Genomic DNA, 19017 nt, shown 5'->3' with positions numbered 1-19017 from the left:
TTCCGGAGTCAAGGAGGAACGGCAGGCGGCGGAGTGGGGAGCGCATGCGCACTAAGCTTCTTTTCAGCCGTTCGTAAAATAGATGCTTCTCAGCTGCTGCTTTTCCTCCTAAATTTGCCGCTTGGCTAAAAGCAGATCAATGTGCCTATATATTGTTGGAGAAGCAAAGGCAGCGTAGTTGTGGGGGGTGCGGTTAAGGCATGCTATGCAATGTGCCCTTCCTTGGGAATAATCCCCATTAATCAAGTGCGTTGTTTCAGAGTCATCTTTCTACGTGGGATCGGGGTTTAGACCTCTGCAGCCTTACTTGAGAGTAAGAAGCATTTGGTACAGGGAGAGCGCCTTCCCAGTAAACAGGGCGTCCAGCTGCGGAAGTTGGGTGAAGAGGAACAAAACTCCTGCACCTTTAATAATTGTGTGTTAGAGGGGATCTCAGTAGGTGTGGCTTGTTATGCTGCTACACCTGCTGAAATTCCCTCTTTCACACAATTATTAAAGGCTCAGCAGCTCTACTCTACAAATTTGTTTCATAAAATGTATATACCACTTAATTGCGGGGGTGCATAGAAGTTGCATAGAATCCGCTCCTGGGAGTAAGCTCCTTTAAACAGTGAGAATTGCTTCAACTGAACCTGCATAGGATCCAACTACGCTCCTGTGCATACAGTGGTACCTCGGGTTACATACGCTTCGGGTTACATACGCTTCGGGTTACACACTCCGCTAACCCAGAAATAGTGCTTCAGGTTAAGAACTTTGCTTCAGGATGAGAACAGAAATCGTGCTCCGGCGGCGCGGCAGCAGCAGGAGGCCCCATTAGCTAAAGTGGTGCTTCAGGTTAAGAACAGTTTCAGGTTAAGTACGGACCTCCGGAACGAATTAAGTACTTAACCCGAGGTATCACTGTACTTGTGTCTGAGTAAACAGCGATACGTGCTTCTAAATGTGTGTAGACTCGCTGAAAGTAATTCTATAACCCTCAAAACATTGAACGTTGACAATAACAAGAGCGCCACATCGCAGGCAAACTATGATGTGATAAACATTTATTTACAACCATACTGTTTATAAGCCATACTGTACTTGTAGAAGATCTCGTAAAAGTCAGATCCAGGATTTTAAAAATCCTTTTGAATTCACATTATTATTATTATTATTATTATTATTATTATTATTATTATTATTGACAAAATATCATACCATCCACCACCACCCCTAAAAACCTACCATTGAATCACAGACCACATCAGTCTCGGAGGACTGAGCGGTATAAATCACAGGTCTTGTGCTTTCGGGGGCAGAAACATGGATCCAAAACCATACTCCGTCATGCCTGACCTTGCCCATGTCGGCGGAGGCTGATGGGACTTGGGAGCCCTATAACATCAGAATGGAGAGAAATGCCCTAACTATTGCTACATCGGGATTCTCCCTAACTCCCAGAGGCCCAACAGGGATACCTGTTAGATAAGATTGCTCTGTGACTCTCTTCCCCGCAGCCACCCCCTTTTGGCACGGCGACTCTGGCCAGAGGCTAAGAAGGAGCTCTTCGAATCCGAAGCAAGCTCCCACGCGCAACAATCTCGCAGGCGAGCGAGCTGCAGCGCAGTGCGCAGACTCAAAATGTTCCATTGAGAAGAGATGTTGGTAATTTTTTTATGAATGGCAGTCGGTGCAGAGACAGTTCGCCCGTAGCTGCTGTGTGCAGACAGGCAAGAATTGCCTGTCTGGAATGACTGACGATATTTTCCCTCCGTGTGTTAGTGTGTGTCTCCGATTGTTGCTTACGGTGCGAAATCATTTGCCCTGAAAAAGAGGGCGGGGAGTGCTGGAAACACTGAGCAAGTTAATTCCGAGCGCGGCGGCTCCCTCCTCCCAAACCTGATCGCCCAGTCCGGCGGCGCCACAAAGCTCCTGCTCGGGCACTGCTTCCTGCAGGCAGCTGCCCGCCCGGGACTGCGCGCACGGCTTTGCAGCTGCTGCTTCTCCCGCAGAGAGCGGGAGGGCGGCACGAAGGAGCTGAAAAAAGGCTAAAAAGTGGAATCGGACAGGGATGGGATGGGCATGGAAGGCGGGTCGTCGCGACTCGCGGCTCCTTTCTTCTGGAAATCGCATAAGCAAGTAGGAGAGCCACCAAAGAGCTCCAAAATAAAGAGCACACTGTGAGGTTCTATGAAAAGAGCACACTGTGAGGTTCTGTCTGAAATCAGTGGCCAAAGCACGCACCACCACCCCTTCAAAAAAAAGGGACAGTGTGCTTCGTATTAACTTGTAAAGGAAATATATATAAGCCAGCAACCCTGTCTTGAAAAAGACAACAAGGGGCAAGACTATTCCCACGCAAAATACTCCCCTCTCCGCCCTTGTATTTTCCTGGTTTTGTTTTGCGCTCTGCTGGTGAGTCTGTAGCGCGCAAATCTTAGGCACTCCGCAAAAAAACATTAATGCTCTTGTGCCGTCATCATGTGGGAAGAGACCTACCACGCCAAGTTGGTTGTCTAATTGTCTCCGCCTTGCCATTCCCTAGAAACAAAAAAAGCTGCCTTATTCCGAGTCAGAACAATGGATCGATCTAGAGATGCGCCCAAACTGACAGGGTTTCTCCAGATCTACTTAGGGATGTTGGGAACTGAACCTGGGGAACCTCCTGCATGTGACCCTTCTCCATTGTTTCCGAATAAGCGTCTGGAACTATTATTATTACATTTATTGGTCACTTTTTTGCCACGGCGACTCAAAGCGACTTTTGAGCAAACAAACACACACCATGGGATGGGACTGTAAACCCGCATTCAGTTCAATTGTAGGTATTCTAAGGCTGAAATCCTATGCCCACTTTATTGGGAGTAAACCCCGTTAAACTTAAAGGGACTTAACCTTTGGGTAGGATTACACTGCAAGTGCTCAGGAATTGGGGTTGTTTTTCACAGAAGCAAAGAATAGGAGAGTTGGAAGGGACCGCAAGGATCATCTAGTCCAACCCCATGCAATGCAGGAATCGCAAGTGGATCATACATGACAGAAGGCGCCAGCCATCTGTTTTAGGGCACTGTGTGTTCTCAATTTATGTTTTGTCATTTTATGCTTCATTAAGCCGCCCAGAGAACAGTGTTACTGTCCAGCCTTCTATAAAAATAAGAAACCACGCTTAATTCGGAAGTAGCTCCCAATGGTGTGAACATAAGGCTCTTGTAGTGGGGTCGGAGAATTGGAACCTTGGAGACCAGGGTTCAAATCTGCACTTAGCCATGAATCTCAGTGTGTGACTTGGGAAGAGTTGTGCTAATCTACCTTCTCAGCGTTGTTGTGAGGAGTAGAGGAGAATATTGTACGCCACCTTGAGCTTTTTGGAGGAAATAGGGATTTAACTGTACAGTAGTAGTAGTAGTAGTAGTAGTAGTAATAATCACTTCCTTGCTCAGAAGTCAGTCCCGCTGCTATCAATGGAGTTTCCTTCCTCTAGGAAATGTGCGAAGAAATGCCTCCCGATTCCACGCGTGTTCGTGGAAAATCAGTCACAGGGACTCACTCTTAGTGAAGAGTGCAGCTTATTGAGACTTACTTCCTGGTAAGTGTGCTATAGATTTGCTCAATCAGTCCCAGTCGATTCGGTTTCTCACCCCCATCGTCACCATCCTCTCTGTCTAGCAGATTCGGAATGAAATGTCTCGGCAACAGTTGTTTTGAATTGTTCTCTTTTGACCTCGAGCACTCGGAAAAAATCTGTCAAAATCTTTCTCTCATTTCTAGTTTTAGCTAAGTATTATTATTTATCTACTTGATTTGGGAAGGCAGCTGCGCCCATGGCGGACTCTTCAAACTGCTAGCAGCCTGTCAAATCGCTCCGCAGGAAACCAGCGCTACCCACGGGACAGCTGTTCATCTCCAATCTTTTATTCCGCAGCTTCGGGCCCAGTGGGCGTTTTCTTGGGCTGCAAAGGCTGCCACAGAGGAACTATTTCCAGCTTCTTGAAAATCTATACAGGCTTCTAGGAAGTCCTTTTGGGTCCCCAGCTGTTGTTGGACGACTCCCATCAAGCCTGCCCGCTGGTATTGCTAGCTAGGGAGTGTAGAGTTGCAGCCCAACACTAGCCAGGGACCCCAGGTTGAGAAACACTAGGGCGGCAGCGAGCGAGGGAGCGCGCGATCCAAATCCTAGAGATCTTGCGCGCACTGGGCCAGATGATCCTGAAAGGAGCTGCTGGTTTCCCCGCTGCACCCAGGAATGGATCCTTTCCCCACCGCTGATGCCCGGAGACGAACCGGTCTTTCCATAACCCGGAGCGCAGGGCATCTCAAGCACAGAGTTAAAAGAACCATAGAATTCCAGAGTTGTAAGGAAACCCGAGGGTCATCTAGCCCAAACCCCTGCAATGCAATATTCCCCTCCCCATAAACTTTTTTTTAAAGGAGGGGGGCACTAGTAGCAGGTGGGAGGGGACAGATCATATCCTTCAAGGTTATGAAAACCAAGCCTTACGAGGAGCGCTGAGAGGAGAGATGATAGCCTTTTGCAAGTATCTTCAGGAGGGTAGGACAGGAACCCATGGCTTCGGGTTTCAAGAAAGGAAGTTCCGACTGAACATACGGGAGGAAAAACACTTTCTGGCAGTAAGCTGTTCAAACAGTGGAACAGTCTCCCTCGGGAGGTTGTAGACTCTCCTTCTTGGGAGATTTTAAAGCAGAGGTTGGATAAGCCATCTGTCATGGATGCTCCAGCTGAGATTTCTGCATTGCAAGGGGTTGGACTAGATGACTCTCGGGTCCCTTCCAACTCTACGATTCTATGAAGATGAAACCTGGATTGGTCAGACCAATGAGTCTAATCGTGGGAAAGAGGAATATTCATGTCTAAACGGATAGATCCGTACATATCTTTTTGTTGTTGTTGGGGTGGGTGGAGGGGGAACCATAGCCGCGGAGGACGCAGATCACATCCTTTGTGTGCAGAAGGTCCCCGGTTAAATCCCCAGTATCGCGGGGTAGGACTGGGAAATGTCCCCCGTCGGGACCCCAGTTGAGATGCTGCCCGTCAGTGTCAACGGGACTGGGCTGGATATAAGACAGCTTCCTGTGTCCTTAAAACGGCTGTGGAGCAACAGGGAACCAGCCTCTGCTCCAACTTTTTTGCACGACAGCCCTTCATATATTTGGAGGCAGTTCTCCTTTAACGTTACTTGACTATATTGTTTCCCGGATCCTCACCAATCTGGGCGGTCGCCTCTTCTCTGTGTGGCTGATCTCTGCCATCCTTTCAGATTCCATTTTTTGACACTACTCCGTATGTTCCGTTGTGCGTGTCCTTCCGTCATCCTTGGCACCCAAACAAGAAGCCTGACCTTGTGCCTGTTTACTTGGAAGTAAGCCTCACTGGGCTCCTTTCCAAATGAGTGAACATAGCACTGCAGCCAAATACAACCTTTATTAGTAGGCTAGTCATAGACAGTTAATGGCTGGTGCATTTGTTAAAGGGAAGTCCCTGGTTCAAGTGTTATTTCTGCCATGAGCTCACCGGGTGGGTCCTAAACAAGGCCGCCGCCCCAGCCTTCAAACACTCTCATCCTCTATACGAGGAAGAACGCTGACCTACCTGTCAGGGTTGTTGGAAGGATCACAACCAGGTAACGCACGTGAAATGCTTTGAATAATGCCCATAATGGATTACTGTTGTTATTGTTTTGCTAATTATTACTACTACTACTTGCATTTATATCCCACCGTTCCTCCAAGGAGCTGAAGGCGGCATAGTTCTCCACCCCAATTTATTTTCACAACAACCTTGAGAGGTCGGTTAGGCTGAGAGTGACTGGTCCAAGATGACCCAGTGACCTTCATGCCCTTTTGTTTCCCAGGTCCTATTAATAATATTTTTAATTCATCAGAAGAAGATCCCAGGCCGGTTCACAAAAGGGAAACACAAATTGAGAACCCGGAATACACAATAAAGCAAAGCAAACCAATAACCCCTCTAGTCCTAGCCCAACACTCTTACCACTACACCACACTCTCAGCTTTGTAAAATACATAAAACCAACACAGCACTTTATTTCTTTATTTTGCAGCTCCATACAAAGAAAGAATAAAAAGGCTCCGCTGTGGAGGTGAGCCGGCCAGCCTTTTCCGGGACTTCCAAACTCACGATCGCGTGCGCCTTAGTCCCAGGCAGATGTCCCCTGGCGCCTCTCCGGGGCGCAATCTCCGTCCCTGGGTTAAAGCCCCTCGGCCTGCTCCCCTGACCCGCCCTCGCCTCCTCCCCCCGCCCGGTTGCCACGTCCCTTGCGGGGAGAGAAGCCAATGGGCGGCCTCCCTCAGGTGTGTCTCTCTCACCTGCACCACGTGGGGCGGAGGAAGGGGCAGGTACAGCCACATCCCCAAACAGCCCCGGCCCGCAGCCATTTGCGCGCCTCGCAGGGGTGTAGCCCGCCCTGCGCTGCCGAATTGGCTCCTGTTGCAATTAAGCTACAAAAAGAGGCCGCGTGGGGCAGGCGCCTCCCCCCACGCCCCCGCTCTCCTAAATGCAGGTGCGGGGCAGGGACTGAGGGAGAGCTGAGGTGGCTGGAGGTGTAGGGTTGGGAAGGGGGTAGTATTGCTCCCCTGCACAGGAGAGGAGGAGGAAGAGGAGGGCGGCTTGGGGGGTGGCTGGGTTGGGGGCTGGCTGGGCTGGTTTTGCCAAAAGTTTGGTGAAGGTCCTTCTTCCCGCCCCTCCCTCTGTGGGGCTCATCCCCGTCGGCATGACGACGTCTCCGGGCTACCTGGTCATCTTGTTCGGGACCACCGCCGGAGCCAACGGAGTTCGGCTGGGCTCCGATGAGAGAGAGTTGATCCAGCTGCTGTGGAAGGTGGTGGATCTGACCAATAAGAAGGTACTCCGCTTTCTTTTTTGTTTTCTGCGCTAGGAAGTGTGGGCAGGAACTTTTGTGCCCTCGGCAAAACCGAGGTGGGTCGGAATTAAGGTTGTGTACACTATCTATTTAATACCCCCAAATCCCATTGGGAACTGCAGTTCACCTCTCACCGAGCTACAATTCCCAGCATCCTTAAACTTCTGTTCCCAGGACTCCTTTTTTGGTGTGGGGGGTGCTTTAAATGTGTGAACGCAGCCCAGCTCCCATCCAGTGCACGGTTATTTGGGAATAAATCCAATTAGATTCCGTAGGATTTACATCTTGAGTTGTTAGTGGGGTGTTATTTTTTTAAAAAAAAATATATGCACGGATTTTGACCGTAAAGGTGTTTGAAAAGAAAGTAGACTGTCCCAATAAACCCTTCCGGCTTAAGGAGTGTGCTCGAGGGGTTGTTCAGGCCCGGAGCGGTGCTGCTGGAGCCAGCCTGGCGTCAGAACGCCGCGAGCCCCGACTTCGGATCTCGGCCCGGCCGCGTGTAAACTCTCCGCGTGGTCCCAGTGACTGCCAAGGAGCTTGAAAGCAAGGCTCGATTTGTGCCCCGCGCGCCCTGGGTGACTCAGAAACCCGACGGAACCGGCCTGCACGTGTCTACTCGGAAGTAAACCCTTCCTTACTCTCCCAGATAAGCGGCCGCAGTGTAAACAAACGCTCGAAGAAACGAGGGCCTTGACTTCCAGAGGCTTGGGCCTACATGGGTCAAAGAGCCCGGCGCTGGCCCAGGTTAGATCCGGTTTACCAGCAACCAGCTTGGCCTGTCTTATCTGGGAATGCCTGCAGGGGAGACCTTGGGTTGGAAGGATTTATCTCTTCCTTTTGTCTTCCCCCTCTTCTCTCCGACCCCTCCCTTAATTCCATGGAGTTGGGAAATCTGCATGAGGAGTTGATCGGGCCCGATCACTTGGAGCTGACGGACGAGTGCAAAGAAGAAACCGGCCTCGCCGAGGACCGCCTGGCGCTCGCCCCGCAGCTGGAGCAAGCTCTGAGACAGGTAAGCTAGGCTGGGTCGTGGGAATTGGGTGCATGCAGGTTAAAAGGGGGAGAAGTGCTAAGAAGACGCTCCATTTCTCTTCAGGGATGGGTTGGGCTTGTTTTGGGAGGGGAGGGAAAGCTGAGTCACCGCAGAAGGAGCAGGAAAAAGTCGACCTTCCTCGCCCACGTGTGCCTAAGGAAGGCAGGAGATGGCTTCAGACTGTTTTTCTGGTGTTTCAAAGCTCCATGGCCTTGACATTTGTGTGCGCGCTTGCAAGTAAAGCCAGGAGGATGGCTGTTGCTGCTGTAGAGGCATCACTTCAAAATAGGAACACAGAAATCTGCCTTGCTCTGAGCCAAAACATGTGTCCATCTTGTTCAGTATTGTCTACTCTGACTGGCAGCTCTCCAGATTTTCAGGTAGCAGCTTTTCTCCAGCCCTGCCTAGGGGCACCAGGGATTGAACTTGGGACTTCCTGCATGCAAGGCAGATGCTCTATCACTGAGCTGTGGTCCGTCCCCAACTGCCCCACAGTGACACTTACTCCCAGATAAGTGTGGCTAGAAATGGCAGCCTTGAAAGGAAGGTGGACCCTGTGATTTCCCTACTGCTGGGCCAGAAAAAAACCCCAATTCAGAGTTGGCACACTTCCTTTCCACCTTGTTTACTCAATTCTGTCATTCCATAAGTCTGTGGTTTGTTTTTGGAGTTGAGTAGAGGAAAGACCCGAAGAGTGGGTGCAGTAAATTAGGTCTCTCTAAAGTTGTTGGTCACTACTAGTCACTTCCACACAAGCTGGTGGACGCCACAGCTGACTAGCAAATATATTAAACATCCCCCCCCCAGCTAGCTAACTGATAATTGAGCAATTGCACCTTTCTCTAGGGACGCGGGTGGCACTTTGGTCTAAACCACAGATCTTAGGGCTTGCCGATCAGAAGGTGGCACTGTGGGTTAAACCACTGAGCCTAGGGGTTGCCGATCGGAAGGTTGGAGGTTCAAATCCCTGCAACGGGGTGAGCTCCTGTTGCTCTGTCGCAGCTCCTGCCAACCTAGCAGTTCAAAAGCAAGTCAAAGTGCAAGTAGATAAATAGGTACCCCTCCGGCGGGAAGGTAAACGGCGTTTCCGTGTGCTGCTCTGGTTTCGCCAGAAGCAGGTTAGTCATGCTGGCCACATGACCCAGAAAAGCTGTCTGCGGACAAACACTGGCTCCCTCAGCCAGTAAAGCGAGATGAGTGCCGCAACCCCAGAGTCGTTCGCAATTGGACTTAACTTTCAGAGGTCCTTTTACCTTTACTTTTTTACCTTCCTCTAATGAGGAGGGAACTGCAAGCATACAACTGCCTACAAGGTCTTTCCAAAACGGATAAGAGGTTAAATAATAACTCAAGTTACTAAACAAACTGATATGCCCTCATGTGGAACAATGGGCACATTTTCCTTTATTGGTGGATTTTAAGAAGAGTTTGGGTCTGTAGTGAATCATAGAATACATGATGTGCAAGTATTGTAAGGAAATAAGTGGATGTGGAGCCAAGCTCTTAGCTTGCCATGTTAGGGGCAATATTGTGCTGCTTGTACTATGAGTTAAAGAACCTTTTTTAAAAATCGTGTTGTTAGAGAGTTATGAAACCCTACTGATGGGCTAATCCTACCATGCAACATAGTGAGGCAGTTACCTCGAAACAATTGCTGGGGATGCAGGGAGTGGCCATTCTTCTTGAGCCAGCTGGGATAGCTCAGTTGGTAGACCACTGAGACTCTTTAAGAGTTATGGGTTCGAAGCCCACATTGGGGAAAAGATTCTTGCATTGCAGGGGGTTGGACTAGACGACACTTGTGGTCCCTTCCAATTCTATGATTTTATGATTAAGCAGCTATTTGCAAACTTCTGAGCTGGCAGCAATAACTGTACAGTCATACCTTGGGTTGAATATGCTTCATGTTGAGCGCTTTCGAGTTGCGCTCTGCGGCAACCCGGAAGGAACGGAGCACATTACTTCTGGGTTTCGCCGCTCGCGCATGCGCAGACACTCAAAACGACGCCTCGTGCATGCGCAGAGGCGGCGAAAAGTGACACACACGTGCGCAGACCTGCCATTGCTAGTTACGTTTGCTTCTGGATGTGAACGGGGCTCCGGAACCGATCCTGTTTGCATCCCGAGGTATTGCATCACTGTACTCTCTTTCCACTGTTAGAGGCAATATGTCTCTGAATACCGGTTGTTGGGAACTGCAGGTGGGCAGAGTGCTGCTGTGCTCATGTCCTGCTTGCAGGCCTCCCACAGAGATGCGGTTGGCCACTGTGACGACAGGATGCTGGAGTAGATGGGCCATTGGCCTGATCCAGTGGTGGTGGTTCTTACATTCAGTGCTTGCGTGTTATTGATTGGATCTGGCTCTCTCACTTAATTGCCTTCTTCCAGTATGTCACAGACATGCTGATTTTCCTTTGGGGAAAATCCCTGACCAAGCAAGCAGGACGAAAGGCCACCTGCCTAGCCCACACCTTGCAGCTTTCTTCATGTGATGCATATGGGTGCCGCTGCACTGATGCATTGCATTACAGTGGTACCACTGGTTGCGAACGGGATCCGTTCCAGAGGCCCGTTTGCAACATGAAAAGAGTGCAACCCGCAGTGGTGCATCTGCGCATGTGTGGGTTGCGATTCGTCGCTTCTGCTCATGCATGTGACATCATTTTGCGATTCTGCGCGGGTGGCGAAACCCAGAAGTAACCCTTTCCGGTTCTTTTGGGTCACCGCAGGACATAACCTGAAAGAACGTAACATGAAGCAAACGTAACATGAGGTATGACTGTACATCAGCTGTCTTGAATAAGCAGCACACTGATGTTAATTGGACAGTGAGTGAGGGTCACTGAGGTGTTGGAGAACTGAGTGTGTGTGTGAAACATGTGGTCTACCTTGTACTGGGTCATCTTAGTCCAACCCCCTGCAATGGAGTGGAGCATTTTGTCCAAATGCCAGATTGAACCAAGATCCAGTGGTTAAGTTGGTCAGATTCTGTTTTGGGGATGACGTGAGGTTCATATTCACCTCAGGAAGCAAAGTAACTTGGGCCAACCCTGTGTAAAGATTTGCTGAAGGTTGCTCATATTTAATTGTGTATGATCAAATGCTATTTAAAAAAAATCCTGCCTCTCCAGTAGAAATTGTGTGTGTGGTTTGTATTAATGGCGTTATTAGCTATTCAGACATAAAGCTCACTGCTTGACTTTGGCCAGTCACATACACTTGCCTATCCTACATCACAGGCTATTATGAGGGTAAAAAGGAGCAACGCTGTGTTCTGCTCAGTTCTTTGGAAGAAGGGCAACTAAATCCACAGTGCAAAAAAAATCTTAACAACATCTGTCTAACTTGCAGCCTTGAAATACACCTAAATCTGCTGAAGTTCAAATATTCTTTATTAATTTTGCTGTACCTACACTATCTTTTGCATGGTTGTTTGCTGTTGTGCATTTTTGTGATTCCTCTTGCATTTGTTAACATGTTTTTAACAGAAGCCTATTTGGGCATTAAGTGGTATAAAAATTAATATGTATTAATGTTTTGTTGATAATTTTACTGTTTCATGTAAACCATTTAGAGGTTTTAATGCAATCAAGAGGTATATACGTTTCATTAAATAAATAAAAATAATATTTTGGTTTGAAAGCCACTTCTGGGACTTTGTGATTGAAAAGCAGGATACAAAGTAACGTAAGCAGCACTCTGATTTGGGCAGGTAGTGAATCCTACTGAAAGCATAACTGATAAAAAATATTTATCTAGTATTGCAAAATGTACTTTCAGGTTGTAAGTGGATTTTTCTTTTTCTTTTTGTGTCTTGTAACTTTTAGTTTAACCAGTCTGTGAGCAATGAACTAAATATTGGTGTAGGTACTTCGTTCTGTCTCTGCACAGATGGGCAGCTTCATCTAAGGCAAGTTCTTCATCCTGAAGCTTCCAAAAAGGTAAGAATACTAAGATTTAATTAATTCTGACCCCTTCTGACAATCAGGATATGCATGAATCTATTGCACATAGTTTTGCTTAAAACGAAGTATTTCTCGTCACATTTCCCGTTTTCTGAAATCACTGATGTACAGGGATGTGTAAAAGAAGAGAATGGTTTGTTTTTCACAGTACAGTCTTGTTCTTTTTTGAAAGAAAAAAAGTTACAGGACTAAATATTCATTCTTTACATATTTCTGTTACATACTAACTGCAGTTCTTGCCTGTAATTTCTATTGAGTAGTATAATGACCCAACATGAATTTTAATGTTGAGCACAATTGCATTTTCAAAGCAAAATTGATTGTTAGATAGCATGGTTGCAAGTGTTCCCAGATCTTGCTGCCATAAACAGTATTTAAATCCTAGATGCACTTAAACTACGTACACTTAACTTTTGATTAAGACTCATTGCATTCAGTGGGATTTACATCTGAATAAAGTATGCATAGGATCAGGTTGCATATAACAATACTCATTTTGGCTTGGACCTAATCTTTGGTTGGAAATCCCGCCAAGTTTAATCTGGCTGTGATCATCTACTCTGGTAGGATCATGTTTGCAAACATGCAGTGTACTCTACTTGGATCTTCCTCTGAAAATGGTTTGCATGTTTCATTTAAGTTATAGCTGGCATTGGAGACTTGGATCATATATTGCCAGTCTTAAAAACAACTACACTTTGCTGGCTAGTGTTTGCTTCCAGGCGCATTGCAGAGTAACCTTTAAAGTACCGAACAACTTGGGACCCATGTGCTTGATGATGCCCACTCCAAATCAACCTGCCTACATATTAAGTTTATTTTCTGATGCCTTTCTTCAAATGCTACTTTTATCACAGGGGAGAATTGCTTCAACAAGGGAGGTGGCCTTTTTTTGGTACCCCAGTTGGGTACCTTTCCAGGGGGGTATGTCTGGTCCCAACCTTGTTTACTTGTAGGTGCCAGACAAAAACATTTTATTTCTGATGACTTAAATATTTTGAAACTTGACAACAACTACTGCCTGCCTATATCTACTGCTTGTTTCCTTATATTGTCTATTTTGTTTTGCTTTGTGTCTTACTTTTTGTAAATTACCTTGAAATCCATTGAGATAAAACTTATATAAATATTACCAGTAATGCAGTGGTCGATCTTCCTTCCCAAGCAATGCTTGCTTGGAATTTATGCTGCTTCTGTATAAGAAATCTACGTATGCAGCGTTGCGTATGTACTACATCGCAGGTACACTGCATGTAGATTTCCAGCGCATGTGACAGCAATGCCAGTAAAAATCACATGTGAAGCAATTTTTACTTTGGCTGTAGCTGATGCATTTTGCTGCTTAATCTATCAGTCATCTTTTCAAAGAGATTAAATCTGTGCTCCGCACCTTTCAGATCACGTTGTTGTAGATCTTGAAATTCTGGTCGTGAACAATCTGTGCTTTCCAAGGGTTCCTATTGCCGCTAAAGTTACAGTAGCAAAAATACATGCACGTTTTGAGTCTTGTTGGGTTTTTCGTAGTTGCTTTCAAAAATAAGGAAGAACACCAGTAAACTCATCTTTCAACCCATTATAAAGAGAATACATATTCTCTTAGTAGTTGGGTGGGCAGTCTGGAGTTTAGCACCACCTGGAGAACCCTACAGTTTTCATCAGCTGTGAGGCTTGAAGCAGAGGCAAAACAGAAATCAATCTGTCACAGAAGTATGCCTCTTTTTTTTTTACTTTTCACTTCAGCCCACCCTCCGCTATGTAAATCGGTGCCTGAGGCGTATTGCCCTATAATAGGATCACATTGCACTAGTGATGCGCCAACAGAGCGGGGGAGGGAATGAAGCTTTTTAGCCATGCCCAAGGTTCTAAACCATGTCAACTGCAGCTAAAATAATAACCCCATTCATAAATATAAAGTGGTGCAATGCATTTGTCCTTTCTCAAAAAGGGGTTGAGTTGATATGAAGCATAGCAATATACGGTACATACGTGTGTGAGAGAGAAATAGACGATACTATTTATTTGATCCTTAGAGCAGTCTTTAAACTTCTATAAAATAACATAATAATGGGTGCGTGCAAAATCTGGTGTTCATTTGGGATGAGCTGCATAGCTCGTCCACAGTTCTTCTCGTGAGCATTGCAGGCTCTTCCAATCTTTTATCTTCCAATATATGCACAGGTACAAAAAATGCTGTGTGGAAGAGACTTCTCTCTGTCTCTCTGCTATACAGCCAGGCCAAGCCAGGGTTCAGGGAGCTCAAGCCTGCATATGAATGAGAGAGGAGGTTTTAAGTTGGGAGGTTCTTTATGGAAATGTTTTCCAATAAGGGAGCTTATTGGAAAAGATGGAGAGTTTCTTGCAAGAACGGGGTATCCTTTGATCCTCCAGATCTTGCTGGCCTCAGACTTCAGCATGATCAGCTGTTGGGGCTAATGGGAAAACAACAACATCTGGAAAGCCACAGGTTCCTGAAGGAATGTGTGGGTGGTGTTTTCTTCTTCTTTCTTTTGCACAAGACTATAAATGTGGCCTAGAAGGACTATGGGAGGAATCCAGCATAATGCAATGGCAATTGTTCCATCAGTGCACAAGCTTTTCAGCTTGCCAGGTGGAACAATACCCCCTCTCCCCCCTCCGCATGCTAGTCTGGGGGTTCTCCTAATCCCCCCATCATTTTTGGGAGTGTTGGGTGTGTACGGAGGGAGGCAAGAAGCCCCACTCTATTAGCAGGGACCCTTGCACTGGCTTCTGCTCGTGGGGCTTGTTAGTTGAATCCTGCCCTTAGTCTGAGATGATGTGTTTGCCTTTTCAAATGGGTTCTGCAAAACCTTTCTTGGCTCTGTTAGTCTTCATTTTGTGAGTAATTGTGAATGGGGCACAATTTCTTATTAAAGGACACTGAGGGTGAGCTCTCACGAGGGGAAACTTAGATACCGGTAAGTGATAAAAAGTTGACTTGCCACTTACAAAACGGTTTCCTGTAAGGCTAACTGAGCATGCTTTCAACCTGATAGTGTACAAGCTACACACCTTGACTTACTAGAACTAACATGTCATTTTTGCAGAACATCTTGTTGTCTGAATGTTTCTACTCATTTTTTGATCTGCGGAAGGAATTCAAGAAATGTTGTCCTGGCTCACCTGAAATCGACAAATTAGATGCTAAAGCCATGGCGGAATGTATCCTTTTAAAATGAATGAAGTGTTAAGAGCAGTGCAAGTTTAATCTTTAGAGCGTCTGGAAGAATTGTGTTTCAGTTCAGCTTGCCTCTGAAGCTCCTTTCTTCAAGGTTCTCCTCTTTAAGACCAGTCAGAGTGTCCTTGGAGGCAGAAACATTCTCTGGTTCTTGAATGTTGCCATTTCTGATGTTAGATTTTTGCTACAAGACCACGTCTTGTTTGCTGCAACAGACTTGGCACAGGTACCCCTCTACTCTATCAGTTCCAAAGTTTACCCTTGGAAGTCTCCCGGCTTTTGTGTTATTTGCACACAATTCTGCCTGGCAGGGTGTATCGTGATTAGGTGCAGAGCTTAACCATTGGGGCTGGGGTTGAGGGGAAGAAGGGGGACTGTTCTTGGGTTTCTTCACTGTAGTGTTCCTAATTACACCACTATTGCAAGCACAACATTATGCTGCTTGGTTGCTCTGTGGACTTCTCTGCCTGAGTTAGAGTTCAGCAACATCTAGAGGGCCACAGGTTGACTACCCCTGTCCTGTTCAGATTGGTTCTTTAGGTTCCACTGCCCTGGGGATTTGGAAACTCTGAATTTCATCCCCAGCCAGCATGAGCTGGGGATAAGGGATCATGCTATTGTTAAATCTACTTTGGTTACCTCACTGTGAAATTTTGAAATTTTAAAAAAGGAAAGGTTGGGAAATAATTAACATGCCTTAGCCATGGGACATCTAATCCAACCCTCCAAGGTCTCTCTTGCTTTGCCATCTGCCGTTTCTTTTGAGTGGGAGGCATAACTAGCCCTTTTTATACAGTATCCTGGCCTTCCTCCCAAAGGAGCCTAAATACAGGATTTCAAACAAGATCTACCGGTAACTAACATCGAGTCATTTTCCTTTCTAGTGTATTGGCAGCAATGCTCCTGTTAAGATACGACATTGGCTTTTTGTGCTGCAGCATCACCTTGCTGACTCAAGTTCCCTTGGTCCATTACAACTCATGTGCCAGCCTTAGTTGCCCATCATGTTATATAGCCATAAATGTTAAGGCACTGACTTGTGGGTTTATCAGCCTAGTTCTTTGGTGTGAGATCTTCCCACCACGTTGACCAACAAGCTAAGGAACTGACTGTTCCAACTTGGATCCTAAAGTGGCCCTGTGTTTTATAGCTATCTGCTTGCATTCCCTGCCCCTGCTTCAGTTCATCGCCGTTCTCCACTTGCAAAGCTCGCTCAGCTAGTTTCTGGTTGCAGATGCCTCAAGGGTGGAGTGAATCAAGCTTGCATGGCTGCCCATAAATCATGTGCCTTCGGAGGATACATTCTGCTATTCCCTTAACAGTCAGACATGCAGAAACCATTACATGGCCAATATGAGTATACTTGCAACTTGAAATGCCCACATGACTTGTTTGGGTCAAGGCTTTTGAAATTCCATTCAAATGTTTGAAGGAAATACAGTTTCATCCTCCTAGCACTGTGCCACTTAGGATACAGGCTAGGGGCAGTAGCCTTTAGTTGCAATGTCAAATTACACAAAGATGGTGATAATTTTATTATTCGTACCCCACCCATCCGACTGGGTTGCCCCAGCCACTCTGGGCAGCTTCCAGCAGATATAAAAACTTCCCTATACAATGGTACCTTGGTTTACAACCATAATCCGTTCCGGAGGTCGGTTTGTAAACCAAAACAGGTTGTAACCCAAGGCGCACTTTCGCCAATGGGGCCTCCCAAAAAAATTTGTTTGTAATCCCCAAAAAAAGGGTTGTAATCCAAAAAAAGGTTGCAAACCGGGACACGCACTTCTGGGTTTGTTTGTAATCCAAAACGTATTCAAACCAAGATACCACTGTACAGGACAATTATTTGATTATTTATTTATTGCATTTATATCTCACTGTTTTTCCAAGGAGCTCAAGGTAGCATAGATGGTTCATCCCCCTCATCAACCATCATAATCTTTCCCTCATAATCCCCACAACAACCTCTGTGAGGCAAATGAGGCTGAGAGGCAGCGACTGAGCCAAGGCCACCCAGTGAGCCTCATAGTTTGGCAAGATCCTAAGTACTATACCATGCTGGCTCTCAAGTTATCGGAACGGTGTTCTGAAAAGCAACCTGAAGTAGCTATGGGAGGTGAACCAGCACTTGTGCTACATGATGTGTAGGCTTGAACACAGGAGGGCAGAAGTGTAGAGAGACTGAGGAATGTGCATTGCACCGAATCCTAATTTTGCCAAGTGCATCTCACATTCTCCTAACTTTTGCATATTTAGTCTTACGAAGGTTCCCAATTGCAAGGAAGGCAGGAGGTGCAGCACACCCCACCACTGTTGGGAGTGGGACTGACAAACACACCCCTCTTCCTCTAGTCATTTTTGCCTCTGCTATTAAGCAGTATGCTGCTCTGCAACACAAACATCTTGTGCGTGAATAGCTAGTACATCAGGTAAAAGCCCAGGTAGAAGTCTCTCTGTCTCAAGATGCTTCTCTTCCATTTGCAAAGAGGTTCTCTCTCATGGGGAGCATTCAGGGAGATGCCTCCTCCTGCCTTCTGAAGTGGTACAGCCCTAGGAGGCAGTCTTGCAAACAGACATGAAAGCTAGGAGCTAAATGTCACCTTAAACCTAGTTTATGGACGCAGCAATGGAATGTCTAGGCACACTTTTTTATAAGAAGAATACAAAGCTGAAAATGAATGAACTGCCCCTAAAATGTTATGTTCATTTTTCACATGGTGTAGTCCTTCCCCTGCCGAACCCCCTAATACAGTGGACCCTCTGGTTACGTACTGCTCTGGATGCGTAACTTTCAAGTTACGAGCGCGGCAAACCCAGAGGTATATTCTTCTGGGTTGCGCCACATGCACAGGAGCGGCGCCTCTGGTTACGGACCCCCCAGAACAAATTAAATCCATAACCAAAGGGTCCACTGTGTTCTTAATAGGGTCTCTTCTCCAGTCTTCAGAGAGTAGCTGGAAGTGGGGAGGCAGAAGAAGGTTCTCCTTTCCTTCCACTTTGCAGTTTTAATCTGAAATCTTAGGCGCAGTACTATGCCCAGAGCTCAGAAACTGCTTGCACTAATGAAATTCCCTGTCACCAGATGCACCTAAAACAATGGGAGTTTTGAACACTGCTGGGAGGATTGTGTTGGGTTCTCCCCCCACCCCCCGGAACATTTTTCATTGGCTTTGAGATGTTAATGGTTTGTGGGAAAGGATAAATGCTAGTCGTAGATCTGCTAAGAGTCTAGACTCTGACTTCATCAAGCATGTCTGATTCAATTTCAACCAATGTTACACTGACAATTTGAGGAATCGTATAAAATGGAAGAAATGCTGTGGTTGGTAAGCTGCAGGAGCAGGAGGGGGCTACTGTAAAAACAAAATGCTAATCTGTTGGAGTATCAAAGAGGAAAAAGTCTAATAACGATGTGCAGATCAATGGCCAGAACTAATAATGCAGCATGGCAATTGCAGAGCCATTAATTGTGACTAACTGGGAACAAAACCATTTTATGTAGGAAAAGAAATATTTCTCATGCAAATGCTTTCATGCAGAGGTTTGCAGTGCTGCAGAAGCAAAGAGTCTCATTTTGTGTTTGACAATCTGTTTTATAAAAATAAATCTGAAGCATAAGGAGTGTAATGGATGTACTTAGTTCCAATATACAAAATTACTTTTCATATTTTTTTTGTGTGTGATATATAAATACAGATATATATATATGGATTACAATGACTAATGAAGTAGTAGGGACACGGGTGGTGCTGTGGTCTAAACCACTGAGCCTCTTGGGCTTTCTGAACGGAAGGTCAGCAGTTTGATTTCCTGCGATTCCCAGCTCCTGCCAACCTAGCAATTCGAAAGCATGCCAGTGCAAGTAGATAAACAGGTACCGCTTCAGCGGGAAGGTAAACGGTGTTTCCGTGCGCTCTGGTTTCTGTCACAGTGTTCCGT

The 19017-nt window shown here is 46.4% G+C and overlaps 1 protein-coding gene across 2 annotated transcripts in view; it reads left to right on the top strand.

Moving 5' to 3' along the window:
- Positions 1-6627: 6627 nt before the first annotated feature.
- ESRP1 (epithelial splicing regulatory protein 1) overlaps positions 6628-19017 on the top strand; it is a 35474-nt gene continuing 23084 nt past the window's right edge. Inside the window, exons 1-4 of one of the 2 annotated variants that reach the window (XM_053395631.1) lie at positions 6628-6863; positions 7765-7893; positions 11742-11855; positions 14945-15059. In XM_053395631.1, the coding sequence (XP_053251606.1) occupies positions 6732-6863; positions 7765-7893; positions 11742-11855; positions 14945-15059 (490 nt within the window). In that variant the 5' untranslated portion in view covers positions 6628-6731. The remainder of the gene's footprint in view (positions 6864-7764; positions 7894-11741; positions 11856-14944; positions 15060-19017) is intronic. The other variant, XM_053395630.1, reaches the window with a different exon arrangement.

This window comes from Podarcis raffonei, chromosome 7 (genome assembly GCF_027172205.1).
Source record: "Podarcis raffonei isolate rPodRaf1 chromosome 7, rPodRaf1.pri, whole genome shotgun sequence".
NCBI classification, from domain to species: Eukaryota; Metazoa; Chordata; class Lepidosauria; order Squamata; family Lacertidae; genus Podarcis; species Podarcis raffonei.
The sequence above is the reverse complement of the archived record's forward strand: the minus strand, read 5'-3'. Positions and strand labels throughout refer to the sequence as shown.